A 21,352-nucleotide genomic window follows, 5' to 3' on the forward strand; every position below is an offset into this window, starting at 1 on the left:
CTACTTTCCTTAGTCAAGGCAAAGCCTAAATGTCCCCATTGTTAGCTCTCATATGGTACTTATCAGTAGATCCCAAGGAGATAGGTATCCTCAACCCCGAACTGAAGCACAGAGAAGGTGGGGTGACTTACCCAAGCTCACCCAGCAAGCAGAGTCGGGAATAGAACCAATATCTCCTGAGATCCAAACCAGTGCATTATCCACTAGGCCTCCCTTAATTATTAACCATTCCCCTGCTCATTAACGCAGGTCAGAAAGGAGAGGGAGGCTCAAATTAAGAAGATCTACAACAGCATTTTGCAGAGAGCGTGCGGGGTGGCAAGGAGACACATAAAGGACTAGCTGCAACCGATACGCTTGGGGGTGGGATTGTGTTTTCCTTACATGGAGCTTGTCACCTTTAAAATCCCTCCTGGCCAGAGGAAAAATCCTTTCACCTGTAAAGGGTTAAGAAGCTAAAGGTAACCTCGCTGGCACCTGACCAAAATGACCAATGAGGAGACAAGATACTTTCAAAAGCTGGGAGGAGGGAGAAAAACAAAGGGTCTGTGTGGGGACAGAACAGGAATGGAGTCTTAGAATTTAGTAAGTAATCTAGCTAGGTATGTGTTAGATTAGGATTTCTTTAAATGGCTGAGAAAATAGCTGTGCTGAATAGAATGAATATTCCTGTCTGTGTGTCTTTTTTGTAACTTAAGGTTTTGCCTAGAGGGATTCTCTATGTTTTGAATCTAATTACCCTGTAAGGTATTCACCATCCTGATTTTACAGAGGTGATTCTTTTTTACTTCTATTAAAAGTCTTCTTGTAAGGAAACTGAATGCTTTTTCATTGTTCTAAGATCCAAGGGTTTGGGTCTGTGGTCACCTATGCAAATTGGTGAGGATTTTTACCAAACCTTCCCCAGGAAGTGGGGTGCAAGGGTTGGGAAGATTTTGGGGGGAAAGACGTTTCCAAACGACGCTTTCCTAATAAAAAATAAACCCAGATAAATGTTTGGTGGTGGCAGTGAAAGTCCAAGGGTAAAATAGTTTCTACCTTGGGGAAGTTTTAACCTAAGCTGGTAAAAGTAAGCTTAGGAGGTTTTCATGCAGGTCCCCGCATCACACAGACAGACACAGACCCTTTGTTTTTCTCCCTCCTCCCAGCTTTTGAAAGTATCTTGTCTCCTCATTGGTCATTTTGGTCAGGTGCCAGCGAGGTTACCTTTAGCTTCTTAACCCTTTACAGGTGAAAGGATTTTTCCTCTGGCCAGGAAGGATTTTAAAGGTGATTACCCTTCCCTTTATATTTATGATAGAGCTCAACTTTCAAACGTCCGGGACCCACCCGGCTTCATGGTGTGATTTATAATGGGCTTTAGGGAACGTTCCTTTGGCAGAGAATGGCGTTAGCCCAAATAAAAAATGAAAGAGAACAAGCAGGAGTTTGCCGCAGGAGATGTAGCCATCCAAAAGTGCCTAGAAGGGATGGACTGCCCAGTGGTTCAGTGTGTCTCTATACTGCATATTGGAGCCTGCAGCAGCGATGCCCCCAAGCCCCAGCACAGATCCGCTAGCTCAAATCTGCCAGACAAAGGCTAGCAGGAACGCTTTGATGATGCGAGCTCCAGCCCGAGATGCAACTTCAGAGCACTGTCTATATGGCACTTTTGGAAAGCCAGAGCAAGCCTCACCAGCCCACATCAGTCAAGCCAGGCTGGCAGGCTCCAAACCGCAGCGCAAACGTGCTCTCAGGCACTCTGCTCCAGTACAGACGTCATGTGGACCCAGGACTGGTGCCCCAGCTCCACACGCTGACAGTGGTGGCGTTATTCCTGATTTACACTGGGAGAGAGTGAGGAGGAAAAAATAAATAAATCAGACCCCTGATTTTAATACACCCAATAGGCTGGAAGGAAATGCTCCAGGGAGAATTTTTCACTGTGGAAACCGCACTTCTTTGTCATCATCATTCATTTTTATTAAAGCATTTTTTAACCAGGTACAAACACAATCTCTCTGGTGGAGAGACAAATCAAGATTTAAGCACGATGAGGTCCCCGTCCCTCCCCTCAACACATTCAACAAGATCTAAAATCGTGGTGTCACCAGTCAACCTTTGATTCCGGCTGTTTCATTTGCAAACAATTGTATTAAAAATAAACTTAAATAAAAAAATAAAGTGGAAGAGAATTTATTCACACCCTCAGGAAAGAATCAAGTACACAGCTAGTCAGGGAAAGCCACTGGCAACGGGACAACATGGTGCGGGGGAGGAGGGGGGGTGGATAGCCTTGCTTTAAAGCCTTTCAAGGATGAGCTATCCTTAGATCTAAACAAAGCTTTCTCTTCTACTGATAACTTGCAATTCAGGGACCAATCCTGCACCTACTCAAGTCAATGGGAGCTTTGCCATCATCCTCAATAGCAGCCGAATTGCTTAACTGCAGTGTCTTTCAAACAGGGAACCTGATAGACAAGAGCTGCCTGCAAAGCTAGGGCACCCAGCACAGAAGCCCCCACTGGAGTCATGGGTCAGGCTCTAAACATTCATGGATTGGGCTCAGAAAAAAGCAGGAGTCATGGGAGTCTGGAGACACCCCCATCTTTCCACCCCCACCCCCGAAAATCCCAGGTGCCCAACCCCTCTGCCAAATCCTTTATCAAGCTTTCTGATGACCCCAACTCCTGGCAGCCACAAACCTCTCCGCAGAGCTAGTGCACACGTCCACGTTCCCTGAAGTGACTGGCCCTGCCCATCTCCCCAGCTGCTAAACCTGCACCATTACAAGCCTCCTACACAGTGTTGCCAACTCTCATGATTTTGTCCTGAGTCTCATGATAAATTATTATTTTCCTTAAAGCCCCAGCTCCTGGAGATGTGATGATTGCAGCCTTCATTCTTAAAGCAAAAGTAAGCTTCTAGCCCTCCTGGCTGGGGAGAAAGCTTCAAAATGCGACCCCAGGGCACCCTAAAGGCTCAAAAAGCAGAACGCCAATAAAAAGAACCCCAAAGCCCTTATTTTCAAGATTTGAAAGCCAAGCTCCTGATATTTTGGTGATGTTTTGAACATTTGGGGTTGGCACTACTGCCTAGAACAAGCCATTTAAATACCACGGCAAACTGCGCACACCCAGGATGCATGGGACCCTGGGGGGGAGCGGAGAGCCTTGTAAAGACAGCGTTTTGGGTGACAATGCAGCTGGCCAGTGTTAACTGATACACAGTCACACATCCCTCCAGGACCTCTGCAGCCCAGATCTGGGGCAAGCACTGGTATCCTCAAGATTTCCAGCCCAGCTTTGCTGGTTCAGTCTGCTCGGTCCATTTCCCATCCGCACAGACTCTTGTGCATAGGCAGAGAAATTTGTGCTAGGATTCCAAAGCATCAATGGGGGAGGGCTTATACACAGGATGACCCAGGGGAGGCAGAAGCCTCAGGGCCAGCAGCAAAGCAGAGATCTGACAGGAGGAGTTTTCAGCAGCTTAGGACGGGGTGAGTTGGCTTGGCTTATACACACCCCACTCATTTTTGTTGTCACTCAACCAGGCAGCCAGCTTATACGCAGGCAGAGCGAGTACACAAGTAAATACGGCTTTTAATCGGTGGTTATTAAGCCAGTGACAGCAGGTCCCAGCAGCTCAAGATGCTCGGGGAGGTGGATGCATGGACAAGCCAGTAACTCGATCCCCCCCCACGAGAAGACCCTATAGAAACAATCATTCCAACCTGAAACAAACCCACCTCTCTACTCCCCACAAAAATAAGGTGCCATGGCATTAAGGCCATTGAATACGCAGCTGCCGCATCACTGCCAGCAGCACGGGAATCGCCGCTCCTGTTGCTGGGGAGAGAAGGACCTGGGCGATCCCTGAACGTGCAGCTCAGTGAAGCAGGGAGCGGAGGGCTCTAGAGGGCGGGTCTCTGGGTTACTGCTCTTCCACGTGGATGATTGTCTCATTCCCTTCCTCTGGGAGCTGGGGAACAGCGTACACTAGAGCCCGGTCTTCCTCTTGGCAGATGATGGCAACCGTGCTGCCGCTTTCTGGCATCACCGCGCTGGACTGCAGGCAAGCCTGGGGGAAGAGCAAGACGGGAGGTTAAAGATTTTGCTTGGAGAGGTTTTCAGGCAGCGCTGCTTAAAGGACGGGAGGGGCCAGGGCTCAGAGGTGTACATCTAAGACTGCAATAAAAGACCCGCAGCACAGCCACGGCTTGCAGGGCTCAACATTGCAGTGTAGACGGTCAGGCTTGGGCTGGAGCCCAGACTCAAACCCACCAAGCGGCAGGTCTCAGAACCTGGGTTCCAGCCCGAGCATCTACACTGCCATTTTTAGACCCGCAGCTCAAGTCAATGGACCTGGGCTCCAAGCCTCGGTGCCGTGGGTTTTTGCATTGCAGTGTAGACGCACCCTCTGGTGCTTGGCTGGCTGGTTCTTGCTCCTCAGCGTCAAGAAGGAATTTCCCCCTGGAAGGTCACACTGGCGGGGACCTCAGGGGGTTTTCACCAGCATGGGGGGCAGGTCACTTGCCGGGATGATCTGGGTCTATCTCATTGAATCATTTCCCTGTCACTGCTGGGGCCTTGGGCACAGGTGCCCCTCAGTCCCTCCTATTCGCTGCCTGTGGCACATGATAATCCAATCTCCTGCAAGCTGTAATACTTGGTCTAATTTCAGTGGCTGCGTTTAGCACGCAGGTGCTGATGGTAGCCTGTGAGATACAGCGGATCAGTCTAGATGGTCTGGTGGTCCCTTCTGGCCTTACGCTCTCTGACTCTAGCTCCAGATCGCTCCTTAGATCTAACCCCAGGGAACAGCAAATGAGTCGTTCCCGTCTGACAGCTGTTTGGTGGCCCATGGACAAAAGGAGTTTGGTTGCTATCGAACAAGGGTGCAGGAGCCAGAGGTGCACAAGCCAGAGGTGCACTTAGGCCCCCATCAGCAGCCTCAGCAGAGAACCCAAGGGCTGATCGGACCCTGGGGGCTGAACTCTCCCCTCTGAGCCCTAGAAAGGGTCCTGCAGATCACAGAGAAAGGGGGCGACAGAGGAGTTCAGTCTCAGTGGCCTGTGCATTCCTTGGCTTCTCTGCCTAGGCTGCTGGGAAGAGGCCTGGTTTGTGATGGGAACCGCACGCAGAGGTCGGAAACCTCCACTTGAACCGATGACCTAGAAGTGAAAGACGCGCCTCTCTCCTAGTCAAGCCCACAAGCCATTCGACCCCACCTCAACTATTTCAGGGCTCATCAACATGGGAAACTTATTCTGGAACAAGGCAGGGTATGGATTTCAAGTCCTATAGATATTCTGGAATAAGAGTATCCATATGGGAAGCTATTCTGGTCAGTTTCCCTGGGTAGACAAACCCCCAGGTCCACAGATCAGTAGTTTTTTTGTTTTTGTTTTTAAGGCTAGAAGGGACTACCACAATTATCTTAGTCTGGCCTGGGTAAAGCAGATCCTGTTTCATGCAACATAATTTTGCTTCAACTGCCTCTCCCATACCCCCTATTCCAAAATGCTACAGGAAAGCATGGGGGTAAACATACGTCAGGTCTCAGAGCAGCAGCTGTGTTAGTCTGTATTCGCAAAAAGAAAAAGGAGTCCTTGTGGCACCTTAGAGACTAACCAATTTATTTGAGCATAAGCTTTTGTGAGCTACAGCCCACTTCATCGGAATAAACATACTGTCATGCTGAAAGGGCTAAAGGCTGCCAGGAAGCAAACCTTGGATCCAAACACAATCACAGGCCCCACTGTACCCAACGGGTGTGGCCAAGCACTCTTTTAGGCTAAACAGAAGGAGCAATCAAGCCACTTGATGGCAGCTGCAGACAAGAAAGGCTGGCAGCCCAAGGGAACAGGCTGCATGGCACATCAGAGCTATGCCATGTAAACTGAGGAGGGGCCCTGGCTGCAAACTCAAAAGCTAGGCAAGAGAGCCAGGGGAAAGAGCTGTGAGTGTGACCCTGATAGGAAGCAGAGAGATGGGATTTCTTGGGGACAGCCCGCTCTGGAGGGACAGACTTGAAGATGTATGAGCAAGAAAGATGCCTGTTTTGTTTGTACTGTATTCAGGGAATCAGCACTTGGTAGAGATAGTTGTATATAGACAAGATGACATCGTGAGTCTACCTGACTCATAAAATCAATTTCTCATCCTAACAGAGACAACTCTGCCAAGCCCCCAACTTCCCAGCCCCACAATACAGTGTAGGCCAGTGGTTCTCAAACTTTTGTACTGGTGACCCCTTTCACACAGCAAGCCTCTGAGTGCAACCCTCCCTTATAAATTAAAAACACTTTTAAATACATTTAACACCATTATAAATGCTGGGGGCAAAGCACGGTTTGGAGTGGAGGCTGACACCTCGCAACCCCTCACGTAATAACCTCGCGACCCCCTGAGGGGTCACAACTCCCAGTTTGAGAACCCCTGGTGTAGGCAATAAATTAAATCAAAGCCTCTGGTTTCAAGACCAGCATGAGTGAGCAGCAGGAAAAGATCCAACTTCAAGCTACGATCTGAGGAAGACTGGGGGATACAGTCCATCCACATGCATTTATCCAGTTCAATTAAAATGATCAAAAACAATAAACTGGCTGAGTGAATTCCAATTGAGGATGAGGGGAAAGTTCAAAGTTAACAATTAAAACCCTCCTAAAACAAGAGCAGTGTGAGAATCTTTTTGCATCTGAGCCCAGCGACAGGGAGAGAATGGTGACTGAACAGACAGCCGAACAGATGTGCTAACAAAGAACCCAACACCACAGCCAATTTGGCACTTAAGGGCAGACACAAGCCACTCCCACAAAAGATGATTAGGCATGGAAGGTTATTGCACTAGTCAATGGAAAGATAGTCTAGTAGGGGCTCTGAGCAACCCTATCTCCATGGCACAAGGTATTAACAGCCTCTCAAGGGGCGGGGGAAGATACAGAGCTGTGAACATTATCAGATTTATTATCCATCTAGGGTACTTCTATAGTGCCCATCACCATAGTATCTGAGCATCTCACAATCTTTAGTGTATTTCCCCCCACAAGACCCCTGTGAGGCTAAGTGACTTGCAACAGGTCATACAGGGGGTTTGTAGCTGCACAGAGAATTGCACTTGGGTCTCCCATACTGGCATCCTAACCCATGGGGCCACCGTGCCTTCTTGCTAGTACTATTTGCAAGAACTGGCTCCTATGACGGTGAGGAAGCTACGCATTGGTTGGTTTTATGACACTGCTGTATCACTGAATGCCTCGGTGTATGTGGGTTCCACCATCTGCTCTCAGGGCTGTAGCATGTCTCTTCCAGACCAGGGACAACGGAGACTTATTAACCTGAATGGCTCTCATTCAATTGGGAGTGCGCCTCAGGACCAGGCGCTGGCTGAAGCTAAGAGGACTGGTTTTCTCCAGCACCTCTGCGGGGGCCTTGGGTTTGGAACACTGGAATTTCCCAGAAGGGAAGAAACAAAGAAACTGGATGTTATTGCTATGCCATATGAACTCAGAGACCATAGAGAGGAAAAAAAGGGACACACTTTCATAGCAGAAGACAGCTTTTCTGACTGCAGTACCACTCAAGGTCAGAGAAGCTCGCTGGAGAAGAAAGAGAGCAAGAGTAGGGTTCAGAAGAGAAGCGGTGAGTTGCAGGAGGAGGGTCCTGGACACCTGTTTTTTTTATTGTGTGTCATTGCCCTGCCCCAAAAGTCAATAAAAGGTGCCACTTACTTTTCGACTCTGATCTAAGTCCAAAGAAGTTTCAGAGAGGTGAGGAAACTGATGCAGGGAATGCGTGGAGGTGTGCGTGTTTTGTCTGGATCTGTATATCTCTTGGGCCATCTCAAGCAGAGAGTGATTGTTTTATTTGCAAAGCCTCTGTATTGTGCATGTCAACGGTCACATGTCCCTGAGGAGTTCAACGGCAGAGAGGCCACCAGGTTGGAAACCTTATGTTTCCAAACCCTTATAGTTGCCTTTAGTTTGAATCTTTACCTGGAGCTTTAATGTGGTTTTACTATAGACGTGTCTAAGGAGAGTGCTGAACTGAGAAGCCACTGAACAGGGGTGCACTGCTTCCACACAGACAGCGGATTGGCGCACCCTGCAGGCATCCAGAAAATAGGGGACTGGGCACTCACATGTAACAAAGTGGGGTGTGTAAACTGCTAGCCTGCATTGGGAAAGAGGGGGCTCCTGGAGCCCAGAGCAGTGCACCTGTGTTGCCAGCAGCTGGTGGCTGGGGAGAGTTTCCCCTGGTGTGGCACAGACAGGGTGTCCTCCCGCTGTAACCAGGTGGTAGTATTCACCCCGGTCATCCTGGGTAATGCTGAAAAGTGCCCCACTCCCCCTACCAAGGTACCTCCATCATCACCCCAGCAGGGAAGAGGGGGTGTTTGGTCCCAATGGCCCGATGGATTCTGGGCCAAGGCGATGTGGGAGTTAGTGGTTTGGCTTGGCACACAGACCCCTGCTCGCTGCAAAAGACCTCTCCCCCCCACTTCTCCTCACACAGGGACAGCCAGACAGGCTGGCAGATGGGAACAACTTTCCAATGGTTGTTGTAGCCTTGATTCCCATAGCAGTGACATCACCATTAGGAACAGACACCCACAAGACACTGGGTCACCCAGTCACCAGGACAGCATACCAGGCCACATCCTTCCCTGGAGCTGTTCCACAGAGCAGAGTGAAGCCAGCTGGATGAATCTGGCCCCACATATGGTATAGAGTAGGGAACAATAGGCTATACGGTCTGTCCCCCACCCACCGAAGCAGGAAAAAATCCCACCCCTTGTATCCCCACATGAGGCACTCAGAGCATCCTGCTCAGGCTGTTTGTGGGTATCAAACATGGGACCCCTAGCTCTAACTTCATGAGTTGCTACTGCTTGAGCTAAAGGCCCGTATCTGCATTCTTTATGGGACATAGCCACTAGGTAGAACAGAACAGTGTTCCAGTGGCTAGAGCACTGCTTAGGAGACCCAGGTTCAATTCCCGGCTCTGCCACAGGCTTCCTGTGTGACCCTCGGGCAAGTCACTCAGCCTCTCAGAGCCTCAGTTCCCATCTATACAATGGGGACAAGAGCCCTGCCCCACAGGATTTTAAAGATTGTGAAGTGCAGAGATACCACCACGATAGTACCTACGGCTATGTCTACACTGCAGCCACGGGTTTGTCTTGGAGACGTACTCCAGCTAGCCCGCAGTGCCACATCCTGGCTTCAAGAGTGCAACTAGCACAGGTACATCCACACAAATTGCAATCATCCCCATGTATGCATACATGTGTGACCCAGGGACCTCATGGTGCCAACTGACAGAGGGCTACAGGGATCTCCGGAGTCTGGTATTTACATTCTAGTTCACCAAAGGTCCATGTCAGGGTCTACTGAAAGTGTGTCATACACTGGTCCTCTTGATCATTGTAAGATGGATGTACAGGGGATATTTAAGGAGTTATGTTTCTGTAGAATAATTAGCTAAGAAACATTTCTCTCTCTGGTCTGGCTTGTCAAATGCTAACAGAGGGATGTGCCATCAAGGAGAAAGCAGCACAGGAAAAAACAAGCTACAGGGGGTTTATCCTGTTTGCAAACAATGGTTTGGGGGACTATTTCTAGGGGGTGCTTATGAACCCCCATTAGTCCTTCAATCTGTAAGAACAAGCTGTCAGTGGGATTGATTTTATGAGAAGAGGTCTCAACCCTACTGGCTGAAAATGCTGGGGAAAGGACTTGGGGTAGGCTATCTTGTAGGACAGTAGTTCTCAACCAGGGCTCCAGGGCCCCCTGGGGGGCCACAAGCAGTTTTCAGGGGGTCCACCAAGCATGGCTGGCATTAGACTCACTAGGGCCCAGGGCAGAGAGCCAAAGTCCTGCCACCCAGGATTGCACCTCGGGTCCCTGAGTCCTACACCCAGGGCTGAAGCCAAAGCCTGATCAACTTAGCTTCGTGGGGGTCCCGGCAATTGCCCTCCTTGCTACGCCCCTAACATTGGCCCTGGCTTTTATATGCAGAAAAACCGTTGTTGTGGGACAGCTGGACTGTGGAGTTTTTATAGCATGCTGGGGGGGCCTCATAAAGAAAAAGGTTGAGAGCCCCTGCTGTAGGAGGTATGAAAACGCCTTGTGTGAATTAAATATAATCTCTAGAAAGCGTGTTATGATTTTGTTTCATATGTAACCGTTTCCAATATTCCGACGCACTATCACTGGAATCTCTGTCCTTGGATGCTGAACCGATTCTTGTTTTTACTATATAGATACCTACGCAGTGGGGTGTGTGTGTACACTAAAGTGGTGTCCAGAGTTGCATTTTACAAGCTGGAGTGGACTTCTCCTTTGGGAACAGCAAATCTACAAGTTCTGTCAGTGTTCAGAGGAACAGGGCTAGGCCCACAGCAAGATGACATGTGCCTATTGCTTACCTGTGTGGAGAAAGAGGGGCCTGCAGAGGCCTGGAAGGCAGCACTTGTGCTCCCGAGGCTGGTAGTTTCAGGAAGCCAACCCACAGCAGGGACAGACAAGACTCCCTCATGCTAAGGGCAACTGGTGGCGAGGGACCCGGCAAGTATCAGAACATACCCTTAAGGCAGGCAGACAGAGCTTAGACACGCGCCAACCTACCATCTCCAGCAGCTTGAGCTTCTCCTCCGACACCAGGCTCTCCTTCCTCAGCTGCTCCACTACGCCCTCCATGGCTTCCAGTTTGGTGCAGTGACGCCGGTGTCGCTGCTGCAGCACCTTGACCTTCTTCTGCAGGCCCATCACCAGGTCGACCAGCTGCTGGGTGGTTAGCTCGTTCTTGTGGTAGCGGTGCTCCTCGAGCTGCTCCTCCAGGGTTTCGGCACATAGCTCCACCTCGATGGTGGAGGAGTCGTCGTCGTCATCCAGGGAGCTGGCGGCATAGTTCGACACGATGGGCACCGTCGAGACAATGGGCACCGTCAAGGCTGAGGACAACACAGTCTCGGGAGGCGACGCACTGGACGTCAGCGTCCCCATGGCACCGGAGGTCACCACTGGCGCAGTGGGGATGGTCTCGAAATATGCCACCATCTGGGTGGTCGACACCTGCAGGGAGCTCAAGACAGCTGCGGTGGAAGGGTCGGTTTCCAGAAGGGGCTGGATGGACACGTTCTCAATGAAGAGGGTGCCCTGGTCTGCGATCTCCTGTGGGTCCACCGTGGCCACCAAGGTATGCGGCTGATCAGCAGCGAAGGTGCCCTCAGGCTGGTCCACCACAGCAGCATCCTCACAAGAGACCATGATCTCTGTGGCAAACTGCTCAGGCACATCCGCCACGAAAGAGTCCGGTGAGGCCTCAACGGAGAAATCCACACACTGGTCCATGGCGGGAGGAAACGGCTGGCCCGGAAGATGGATGGGGATGGACTCTACGCCCTCTGTGGGCGAGGCCATGGCCAGGGCCACAGCGTTGAGCGGCTCCACGATCTGAACGAGAGGCATCAGGTTCACCGCCCCGACCAGAGGGGAGGAGAGGGCATGGAGGTCCAGATCCGAGACAGAGGGCTGGGTTTCCACGTAGATCGGGGCTGAGGACAGACCTGGGTCGATAGCTATGGCGAGAGCTTCCAGTGTATCCTGAGTGGGGTGGGCAGCCACGGCTTGTGGCCCCTGCACGGTCCTGTCCATGCTGGTCTCAACAATTAGCTTCTTGGTCTGTGTTTCGCATGGAGGCCTGGCAAGATTCTCCCTTTTCTGCAAGCCACCAAAGAAACAACATGTGTTTGCCTCTGAATGACAATGCAGAGGTGAGGGGGCCCAACTACCTGCCCTGCTTGAGGCAGGAGGAAGAGGCGGCTAGCAGTTCCCTTCGCATTCCCCTATGCTGCGGGAGAGCCTTATCTGGCTTCCAATGTCAATTACAGCAGCCTCAGAGCTGCTCTAAGTTATGCTCTTTTTCCTATGGGCCCTGGGGAGCAGAGGATGGACACAGCACAGTGCACTCTGGCCACCCCCACACACACACACTGCTGTGTGCTCTGGCTGTGCCCTGATCTATCCCCAAGCCAGGTGTTACAAGCAGGACCCTTACACCTACTCTGTGCCAGCTGGGGAGGCCTCTGACACAAGAGGGAGGCTCAAGCAGCCGTTTCTGCTCACTTTCGGGCCCCTTTGCACTCTTGAACAGTGAAAAGCGGCTTTAGGTTTTCCAACAGGCCTGATTCTCAACTGCATTACTAGCTGCCATTCCCTGGGGGGCTTTGCAGGGACTGCCCAGATTTAAAGTGCTGTCAAAGGCCTGCCACTGGGGTCCCTGAGTCATCAATCCAGCCCCCTCTCCAACACCTTGCACAAGCATGCACAGTCAGACAGAGCCACATGCTCCTCACCTCCCACTCCTATGTTCTGATTAGGCAATTATTTCCTCCATTGCTATTAGCCTTTGTTAAGTCACATGACAGAGCTGTTTACTCTCAAGCTGTTTGCTCTGGGAGTGACAGACTGTCAATAACCTGTTGAACCAGGGGCAGGTATAGGCAGGCCACCTGACAGTGACTAGGCTGGTTTCTGATCATCTTGCCAGATTCATACAAGTAATAAAAACACAGTGACTCAAGCTCCCCTCAAGGGGCTCAAAGCTTCACAGTCCCCTCAGGAAGCGGTCAATATCATTCTTCCTATTTTACAGATGGGACAACTAGGCTACAGAGAGGGGAAGAGACTTGTCCAAGGTAACACAGAGTCAGTAACAGAGTTGGGAACAGCATCCAGGAGCCCTGAGTCCCCAAGTCCCCCATGTTCTAACCACTGGACCCCACTCCCAGGGTTGAGAGTAGAACCCAGGAGCTGCATTCCAGTCCCTCCTGCTCTAGCCACTAAATGCCATTCCCAGGGTCGGGAATATAACTCAGAAGCCCTTACTTTGAGTCCCTTCATACTTCTGCACCTCAGTCTCCCCAACTATAAGTATGGGAATAATTTCTTCCCAGAGTAAAGAATAGAGCTCAGTCCGCTACACTAGCTACTCAGCCACGCTCCCTCCCAAGTCAGCTATTTTGTAAAACTCTCTTCCAAGTTCACACTGGAAAGTCCCCATATCAGTTGATGACCAGAGACTTACCAGGGGGTTTTCAGACAGTTGAAAGATGGTGGGGACAGCATCAGGCTTTAGATAGCGAACCCCCCACCTGTATTCGAAACACGACGGAGCAAAGTGCTCGCTGCATAAATGCTGGTATCTGGTGGGTACCCACTTCTCTTGGTTCATCTGAGAGAGCCATTGTTGGAGTCGTTCTGGGTTATGCAAGGGAAACCTGCATGGACATCAGAAGAGGTCTTCAGTGATAACCAAACCTCACACTGTCACGGCCACATTCAGCCTCTGATCTCCAAGCAACCCACAAACATTCACTGATTTAGCTTCACAGCCCCCTTTGAGGCAGGTCCATGTTATGATTCCCATTTTACAGATGGGGAAATGGAGTGACAGAAAGGTGAAGAGCTTGCCCAAATTCAAGCAGTGAGTCAGCAGGCTAGCTAGGAAGAGGACCTAAAAGTCCTGACTCCCTGAGCACTGCTCTTGGCCCATATGCTATCAAATATCCAAACAGATAACAGTGATTAGAGAGGTGGCAGCAGACACCAGGATTCGGCTGGCAAGGCCTGAATATCAACCCCAGGGTAATGCTAAATTCCAAATATTTGACACCCTGCTCTTCTCCCCCTACACCCCAGGGCAGCAGGTGCATGGGCTCAGCCAGACACCAATAAAAACAGATGCAGTGAAAGAGTCTCCTGCTCTCCAGCCCATTTCCCTGCCCCATTCCAATACCTTACAGTGCCTAGGGCCTATTAGCCATGGCTACACCCTGGTGTTGTAAGCACCTCTGTAACCATACGGCACTTGTCATTCACTGCTATTAAATAAAGGGCCCGCCTACGCTGAAAGTAATATACAGTACCTGGCAATACCCACCACGTGGCACATACCGATATGACAGCACCATCCTGCTACTGGGGGAGGGGAATTCCATGCACTTCACCCCTGTATGGCCCACTCCCCACGCCAACTGTGCTCCCCCTCACCCCACTGCCTCCTGCCCCCCAGACCACCCCCCCATCTCACTGTCTCCTGCCCCTCTCCACCACCTCCTGCCCCTTCCACGGTCCTCCCCCTCACCCCACTGCCTCTTATCCCCCCCAGACTGACCCCCACTACATCCCACCCCCTCACCTCACTGCCTCCTGCTGCTTCCTATCCCCCCCAACTCCTGCCTGTTCCACGGTCCTCCCCCTCACCTCACTGCCTCCTGCCCCGCACCACCACATCCTGCCCCTTCCACGGTCCTCCCGCTCATGCCACTGCCGCTTGCCCCCCCAGACTGCCCCCACTGCATCCCACCCCCTCACCCTCACCCCACCGCCTCCTGCTCCCCACGGTCCTCCCCATCACCTCACTGCCTCCTGCCCCCCCCACTGCCCCCCACTGCCTCCTACCCACCCACCCTCACCCCACGGCCTCCTGCCCCCCACCACCTCCTGCCCCTTCCATGGTCCTCCCCTCACCTCACTGCCTCTTGCCCCCCCCAGACTGCCCCCCACTGCATCCCACCCCCTCACCCCACTGCCTCCTGCTCCCCACGGTCCTCCCCTCACCTCACTGCCTCCTGCCCCCTCAGACTGCCCCCCACCGCCTCCTGTCCCCCCACCCTCACCCCACCGCCTCCTGCCCCTTCCACGGTCCTCCCCATCACCTCACTGCCTCCTGCCCCTCCCCACTCCCCCCACTGCCTCCTGCCCCCCCACCCTCACCCCACTGCCTCCTGCCCCCGCCCCCCACCGCCTCCTGCCCCTTCCACGGTCCTCCCCATCACCTCACTGCCTCCTGCCCCTCCCCACTCCCCCCACTGCCTCCTGCCCCCCCACCCTCACCCCACTGCCTCCTGCCCCTTCCATGGTCCTCCCCTCACCTCACTGCCTCTTGCCCCCCCCAGACTGCCCCCCACTGCATCCCACCCCCTCACCTCACTGCCCCCTCATAGCCCTCCCGCTCCACAGTCTCCCACCTGCTCCGCCCCCCTCCAGGCCGGCGCCCGCCTCCCGTCCCGCGTTGCTCGGGGCGGGGGGGGAGGAATGGGGGCGACAACGCCGCGCGCGTGACACTCCGGACCGGCGCGTGACGCGTCCTGACGTCACGCCGCGCCCGCGGGACTGACCTATAGAAGCTGAGGCGCTCGCGGCCCGGCCGGCGCTGCCCGGCCGAGTTGGAGCAGTTCGGCGCCCGGCAGTACTTGGGCATCGCCGCTCGGCCGCCCCAGCGCCGGGCTGGCCCCCAACTCCCACGTCACACGCGCCACGCCACGCACGCGAGGCGACGTCGTGCGTCGCCACGCATAACCCCCACCCGCCGGCGCGCGTGCTGCGCTGCGCAGCAAGGTGGAGGGGGCGGAGGAAGGAGGAGCGGCCTAGGATGGGGGCGGGGGTTGCTATGAGAGGGGCGGAGCTAGGGGGTGTCACTCCAGGAGGGAGGAGGGGCCTGGGATGGGGGGTTGCTATGAGAGGGGCTGAGCTAGGGGGTGTCACCCCAGGAGGGAGGAGGGGCCTGGGATGGGGGGTTGCTATGAGAGGGGCGGAGCTAGGGGATGTCACTCCAGGAGGGAGGAGGGGCCTGGGATGGGGGGTTGCTATGAGAGGGGCGGAGCTAGGGGATGTCACTCCAGGAGGGAGGAGCGGCCTAGGATGGGGGCGGGGGTTGCTATCAGAGGGGCGGAGCTAGGGGGTGTCACTCCAGGAGGGAGGAGGGGCCTGGGATGGGGAGTTGCTATGAGAGGGGCGGAGCTAGGGGATGTCACTCCAGGAGGGAGGAGGGGCCTGGGATGGGGGGGTTGCTATGAGAGGGGCGGAGCTAGGGGGTGTCACTCCAGGAGGGAGGAGGGGCCTGGGATGGGGGGTTGCTATGAGAGGGGCGGAGCTAGGGGGTGTCACTCCAGGAGGGAGGAGTGGCCTGGGATGGGGGGTTGCTATGAGAGGGGCGGAGCTAGGGGGTGTCACTCCAGGAGGGAGGAGGGGCCTGGGATGGGGGTTGCTATGAGAGGGGCGGAGCTAGGGGGTGTCACTCCAGGAGGGAGGAGGGGCCTGGGATGGGGGTTGCTATGAGAGGGGCTGAGCTAGGGGGTGTCACTCCAGGAGGAAGGAGGGGCCTGGGATGGGGGGGTTGCTATGAGAGGGGCGGAGCTAGGGGATGTCACTCCAGGAGGGAGGAGGGGCCTGGGATGGGGGGTTGCTATGAGAGGGGCGGAGCTAGGGGATGTCACTCCAGGAGGGAGGAGGGGCCTGGGATGGGGGGTTGCTATGAGAGGGGCTGAGCTAGGGGGTGTCACTCCAGGAGGGAGGAGGGGCCTGGGATGGGGGGTTGCTATGAGAGGGGCTGAGCTAGGGGGTGTCACTCCAGGAGGGAGGAGGGGCCTGGGATGGGGGGTTGCTATGAGAGGGGCGGAGCTAGGGGGTGTCACTCCAGGAGGGAGGAGGGGCCTGGGATGGGGGGTTGCTATGAGAGGGGCGGAGCTAGGGGATGTCACTCCAGGAGGGAGGAGGGGCCTGGGATGGGGGGGTTGCTATGAGAGGGGCTGAGCTAGGGGGTGTCACCCCAGGAGGGAGGAGGGACCTGGGATGGGGGGGTTGCTATGAGAGGGGCTGAGCTAGGGGGTGTCACCCCAGGAGAGAGGTGGGGCCTGGGATGGGGGGTTGCTATGAGAGGGGCTGAGCTAGGGGGTGTCACTCCAGGAGGGAGGAGGGGCCTGGGATGGGGGGGTTGCTATGAGAGGGGCTGAGCTAGGGGGTGTCACCCCAGGAGGGAGGAGGAGCCTGGGATGGGGGGGTTGCTATGAGAGGGGCTGAGCTAGGGGGTGTCACCCCAGGAGAGAGGTGGGGCCTGGGATGGGGGGGTTGCTATGAGAGGGGCTGAGCTAGGGGGTGTCACTCCAGGAGGGAGGAGGGGCCTGGGATGGGGGGTTGCTATGAGAGGGGCTGAGCTAGGGGGTGTCACTCCAGGAGGGAGGAGGGGCCTGGGATGGGGGGGTTGCTATGAGAGGGGCTGAGCTAGGGGGTGTCACTCCAGGAGGGAGGAGGGGCCTGGGATGGGGGGTTGCTATGAGAGGGGCTGAGCTAGGGGGTGTCACTCCAGGAGGGAGGAGGGGCCTGGGATGGGGGGTTGCTATGAGAGGGGCTGAGCTAGGGGGTGTCACTCCAGGAGGGAGGAGGGGCCTGGGATGGGGGGTTGCTATGAGAGGGGCTGAGCTAGGGGGTGTCACTCCAGGAGGGAGGAGGGGCCTGGGATGGGGGTTCACCCTGGAGGTGGGGGCTAAATTAGGGGTCTTGGGCTGGAGGGGTCTTCTTGGGAGTGTTGAGGTGTGGGTGTCACCACAGAAGGGAGGAGGGGTCTGAGCTAGTGAGGCATTGCTCTAAAAGGAATGAAGGGCAGCCAAGAGGGCGGGATTAGAATTAGAGGTGACCAAATAATTGATTTTTCGATTCTGTGGCTTTCAGAAGAGCGCTGTGTGCATTTCTTTGCACAGCACAGCTAGAGGACCCCATAAAAAGGCCACTGTCAGGAATTCCCGGTTGATTTGCTCACAAAGGATTGCACCCTGAGGTCTTTACTGGATCCAACTCTAGATGAAGTTTCTGGGAGTTTTGCATGAGTGTAAATCAAAGCCTGATCTGCACATAAGAATTTTGCTCGCATAGCTCTAATGCTGAGGACAGAGTGTGTGTGTTTGGGGTGGGGGGGAAATCACACCCTTGGTTGACATTGCTCTGTGGCAAAAGCCTTAGACTAGATGCAGTTACACTGGCAAAAAAGTCCATTTTCTAAACGTATAGCAGTTTGAGAACAGGTATAAACTACATCTCTCCTAGGGGTTTTGCTACCATAGTTATGCTTCCTAGGGGGGACAACGTCTCTATTTTAGAAAGGGTTTTCAAAAATCACCTCTTGACTATGCTTGCACTCAGAGCATGTTAGCGGTCTACTGTCCTGGCAAAGTGCTCCTAGTCTGGACGCAGGTATACCGGCAAAGCTGTGCTTTGTGCCTGTATAGTAACCCACTGCCCCATGGGTAAAACAAACACAGTTTTGCTGGTGTAACTGTGGCTATGCTACAGACTCTGCTGCCCCGGCTCTGTTGGTCCAGGCCGTGAAGAGATGTGATTCCCTGACTGGCGGAAGACTGTACTATAGACCTGGCCTTTGTTTCCCAAGTGATTCTCCTACCTCACTCCAGCTCCAAGTGACTTTCAATAAGATTTCTGTTCCTAAGGCCTGGTCTACATTAGTGTTCTCTCTAATTTTTTACATCTATGTGCGGAATAAATTTTGTTATGTGCAACAATATGGAGGTGATGGGTGGGGCCGAGGGGTTCGGAGTGTGGGAGGGGGCTCAGGGCTGGGGCAGACGGTTGGGGTATGTGCAGGGATGAGGGCTCTGGTTGGGGGTACAGAGGTGAGGGCTGCTGGGGATGAGGGGTTCAGGGTGCAGGAGAGGGCTCAGGGTTAGGGCAGAGGGTTGGGGTGTGGAGGGATGAGGGCTCTGGCTAGGGGTGAAGGCTCTGGAGTGTGGCCAGGGATGAGGGGCTTGGCATGGAGGCTGCTCCGCGGCTGCAGTGGGAAGAGAAGGCTCCTCTCCCCGGCAGCTCTGGCAGGGCTGGGGAAGGGCTCCTCTCCACCCCTGCCTGCATGGCCCTTGAGACCCTGCTGTGCAGCCGCATGGCTGTGCAGCTTACAGGGAACCTAGGGACTCTACACTACAGAGTTAGGTCGATGCATGGCAGCTTACATCAGCCTAAGTATGGAAGTGTCTACAGTTAAATTTTGCTACCACCGACTTAATAACTCCACCTCCATGAGTGGCACAGAGTCAAAAACAACATAATTTAAGAGGTGCTATCAACCTGAAATCTAGTAAATCAAAAAAAAAAAAAAAAGTCAGGGAGGAGGCTAAAAATAGTCCCAGGCCCTGTCCCTCATCTTTCTCTCTCAGTCCATCTGCCAAAATTGGTGGTTTTAAGATCACATTTTCCTATTTTTACAGTGTTTTATCTCCCTTGTGTTTGAAGCCATGGACCAGAACCCCAGCTGGTGTAAATTTGCATAGCTCCAGTGGATCTACACTGATTTACACCAGTGAAAGGTCTGTCTCTGTGTTAAAGACACACATGAATAATAGGAAAAAAACTGACTAGCCAGTGTACAGGTTCTTGACCACCCTTCTGCTTTTCTTTGCCATAGGGAAATGAGATTGCTAGAAGGTCTGGCCCACACGGAACTGTTTTTGTTCTTTGCTACCCTCTTGCAGAATTACACAGGAATAAAAACTTGACATCACACCAACTGTGAGCAGCACAAGGAACAAACCACACTTTCATCGTCTTTTTACTCTCTCATTGGCTGCACTGTTAGCAGGATGAGCTCTCACTAAAATACGTTTAAGGATTGTACATGCTGGAAGTTCCGAAGAAACAGAACAGACAAGGATATGGCAAAATAAAAGAGAAGGAAAATTATAGTACAGTAGGACCCAGAGTCCCCAGTTGAGATCGGAGCTTCATTTATTTCTAAGAGAGGAAATTACAAAGGTGATCAAACAAAACTCTTCTTTAAGAAAAGAAAGCTTCAAATCTTGAGAATCTTATCAACATGATGCCGATTTTAAATGTGCACTTAATTTCTCTGGTGCGACCAGTGATTTTTATAGCAGTGATGTTTGTTTCTGTGGTGCAGTGTGTAATCTCTTGGAAATTTACATGTAACCGACTAGTTTCCTCTCTTTATTTTTTAAAAAGGAGCACTCAATTTTAGAATATTTCAAAATATAGGTTTCAGAGTAGCAGCCGTGTTAGTCTGTATTCGCAAAAAGAAAAGGTGTCCTTGTGGCACCTTAGAGACTAACAAATTTATTTGAGCATAAGCTTTCGTGAGCTACAACTCACTTCATCGGATGCATACTTATACTCAAATAAATCTCCCCACTGAATTTTCCACGGTATGCATCCGATGAAATGAGCTGTAGCTCACGAAAGCTTATGCTCAAATAAATTTGTTAGTCTCTAAGGTGCCACAAGGACTCCTTTTCTTTTTTCAAAATATAGTGATTAGCATCTTCACATAAGAAGCTCCCTATTCACAGATAAGACCTTGATTTTAAATAATCCCAATGGTCACAATGGAAGATAGCTACTTTTAATACAAGTCATTTATAACTTGGAGACAGCCTGTTATTCTAATATTTCTCCTTGATTCTTTCACAAATGAACATTCAGAAAAACTCTGCCACCAATATCCATTTAGAAAACAATGACCTATTAGGGCAGGAACTGTTGGTCTGAGGTACAGAATAGGTGCTCCAGTAAAATAAAATCACCATCCCATTATAATGTGCTCTATCACTGGGAAGGTTATAAAAACAAGTGATCCCAAATTCTCCATTTTCCAAAATCATGATTGTCTGATTCATTTGGATTGATGAGGCCTAGTTTATATTGCCTAGTTCCATGCTCATAATTTGCCACAGCTTGCATTGTTGTTGCAAATGATTATATTATTCTTAAAAGAAACTTGCATTATTGCAGCAGTAAGTTCCATAAAAATTGATGTGTTTTGCCGCAGTTCTGTTTAACGTCTATGCCGAACTGTCATGGTTTTATATAGAATTTAACACTCCTCACAACTAGCATTTAATTCAGCACGTGCTATATACAGTAATGCACCATGTGTGAAGGCACAGTGACATCTCGAAAGATGGGCTGTGGCCATTAATTGTATCATGTCCTCAAGAGCCTGGAACAGGTCCTTATACAGCATTTCTGCATTGGTCTCTGGCCAAGATTTCCAGGCAGTGCAGACCACTGCAGTCCAGTTACCTCTGATTCTATAGGAAAAGCCACAGTGCACTGTTGCCAACCAGGTTGGCTGAAAGCACAAAATTCTCACCTTGACTCTTATCCTGAGCCTGCAATGTGACCCCAACTCCCTTCATAGATTCCACCTGTTTACCCCAGAGTCCTCCTGACGGTGGGAGCTCTGGTTTCCCAGTTAGAGATCTATGGAAAACAATGCCAACCTCTCCATGTCTTCCCCATCCCTGTGAGGCCCAAGTTTAGTCGAGTCCCTCCAGCATAGGGTTGCCAACTTTCTAATTGCACAAAACCGAACACCCTAGCCCTGCCCCTTCCCTGAGGCCCTGCCGCCCGCTCACTACATTCCCCCTCCCTTGGTGGCTTGCTCTCTCCCACCCTCACTCACTTTCACTGGACTGGGGTGCAGGTGGGGGTGAGGGCTCTATCTAGGGGTGCAGGGGTGGGGTGGGGCCAGGAATGAGGGGTTCAGGGTGCAGGAGAGGGCTCTGG

The 21,352-nt window shown here is 52.5% G+C and overlaps 1 protein-coding gene across 3 annotated transcripts; it reads right to left on the reverse strand.

Annotated features, from left to right (window-relative positions):
- Positions 1 to 1,937: 1,937 nt before the first annotated feature.
- On the reverse strand, positions 1,938 to 15,342 carry THAP8 (THAP domain containing 8). 3 transcript variants are annotated; one of them, XM_048833169.2, is made up of 4 exons: positions 15,166 to 15,342; positions 13,071 to 13,263; positions 10,610 to 11,704; positions 1,938 to 4,059 (listed from the first exon to the last, which is right to left on the reverse strand). In XM_048833169.2, exons 1-4 carry the CDS (start codon positions 15,246 to 15,248, stop codon positions 3,913 to 3,915), a joined length of 1,518 nt encoding a protein of 505 aa, XP_048689126.2. In that variant the 5' UTR covers positions 15,249 to 15,342; the 3' UTR covers positions 1,938 to 3,912. The 3 variants fall into 3 exon arrangements, with proteins under 3 accessions (XP_048689126.2, XP_048689129.2, XP_048689127.2); XM_048833172.2 differs by lacking the exon at positions 15,166 to 15,342 and adding an exon at positions 13,912 to 14,004; XM_048833170.2 differs by lacking the exon at positions 15,166 to 15,342 and adding an exon at positions 13,940 to 13,996.
- Positions 15,343 to 21,352: the final 6,010 nt, after the last annotated feature.

Source organism: Caretta caretta, chromosome 23, assembly GCF_965140235.1.
Source record: "Caretta caretta isolate rCarCar2 chromosome 23, rCarCar1.hap1, whole genome shotgun sequence".
Classification (NCBI taxonomy): domain Eukaryota; kingdom Metazoa; phylum Chordata; order Testudines; family Cheloniidae; genus Caretta; species Caretta caretta.

What these genes read in the sequence shown, in the direction of transcription:
- THAP8 (XM_048833169.2), bottom strand. Translation starts at nt 15,248, where the DNA reads ATGCCCAAGTACTGCCGGGCGCCGAACTGCTCCAACTCGGCCGGGCAG. An exon ending in GAGCGCCTCAGCTTCTATAG is followed by an intron (nt 13,264 to 15,165) that starts GTCAGTCCCGCG and finishes ATGTCCATGCAG; the next exon opens with GTTTCCCTTGCATAACCCAG. An exon ending in AACTGTCTGAAAACCCCCTG is followed by an intron (nt 11,705 to 13,070) that starts GTAAGTCTCTGG and finishes GGTGGCTTGCAG; the next exon opens with AAAAGGGAGAATCTTGCCAG.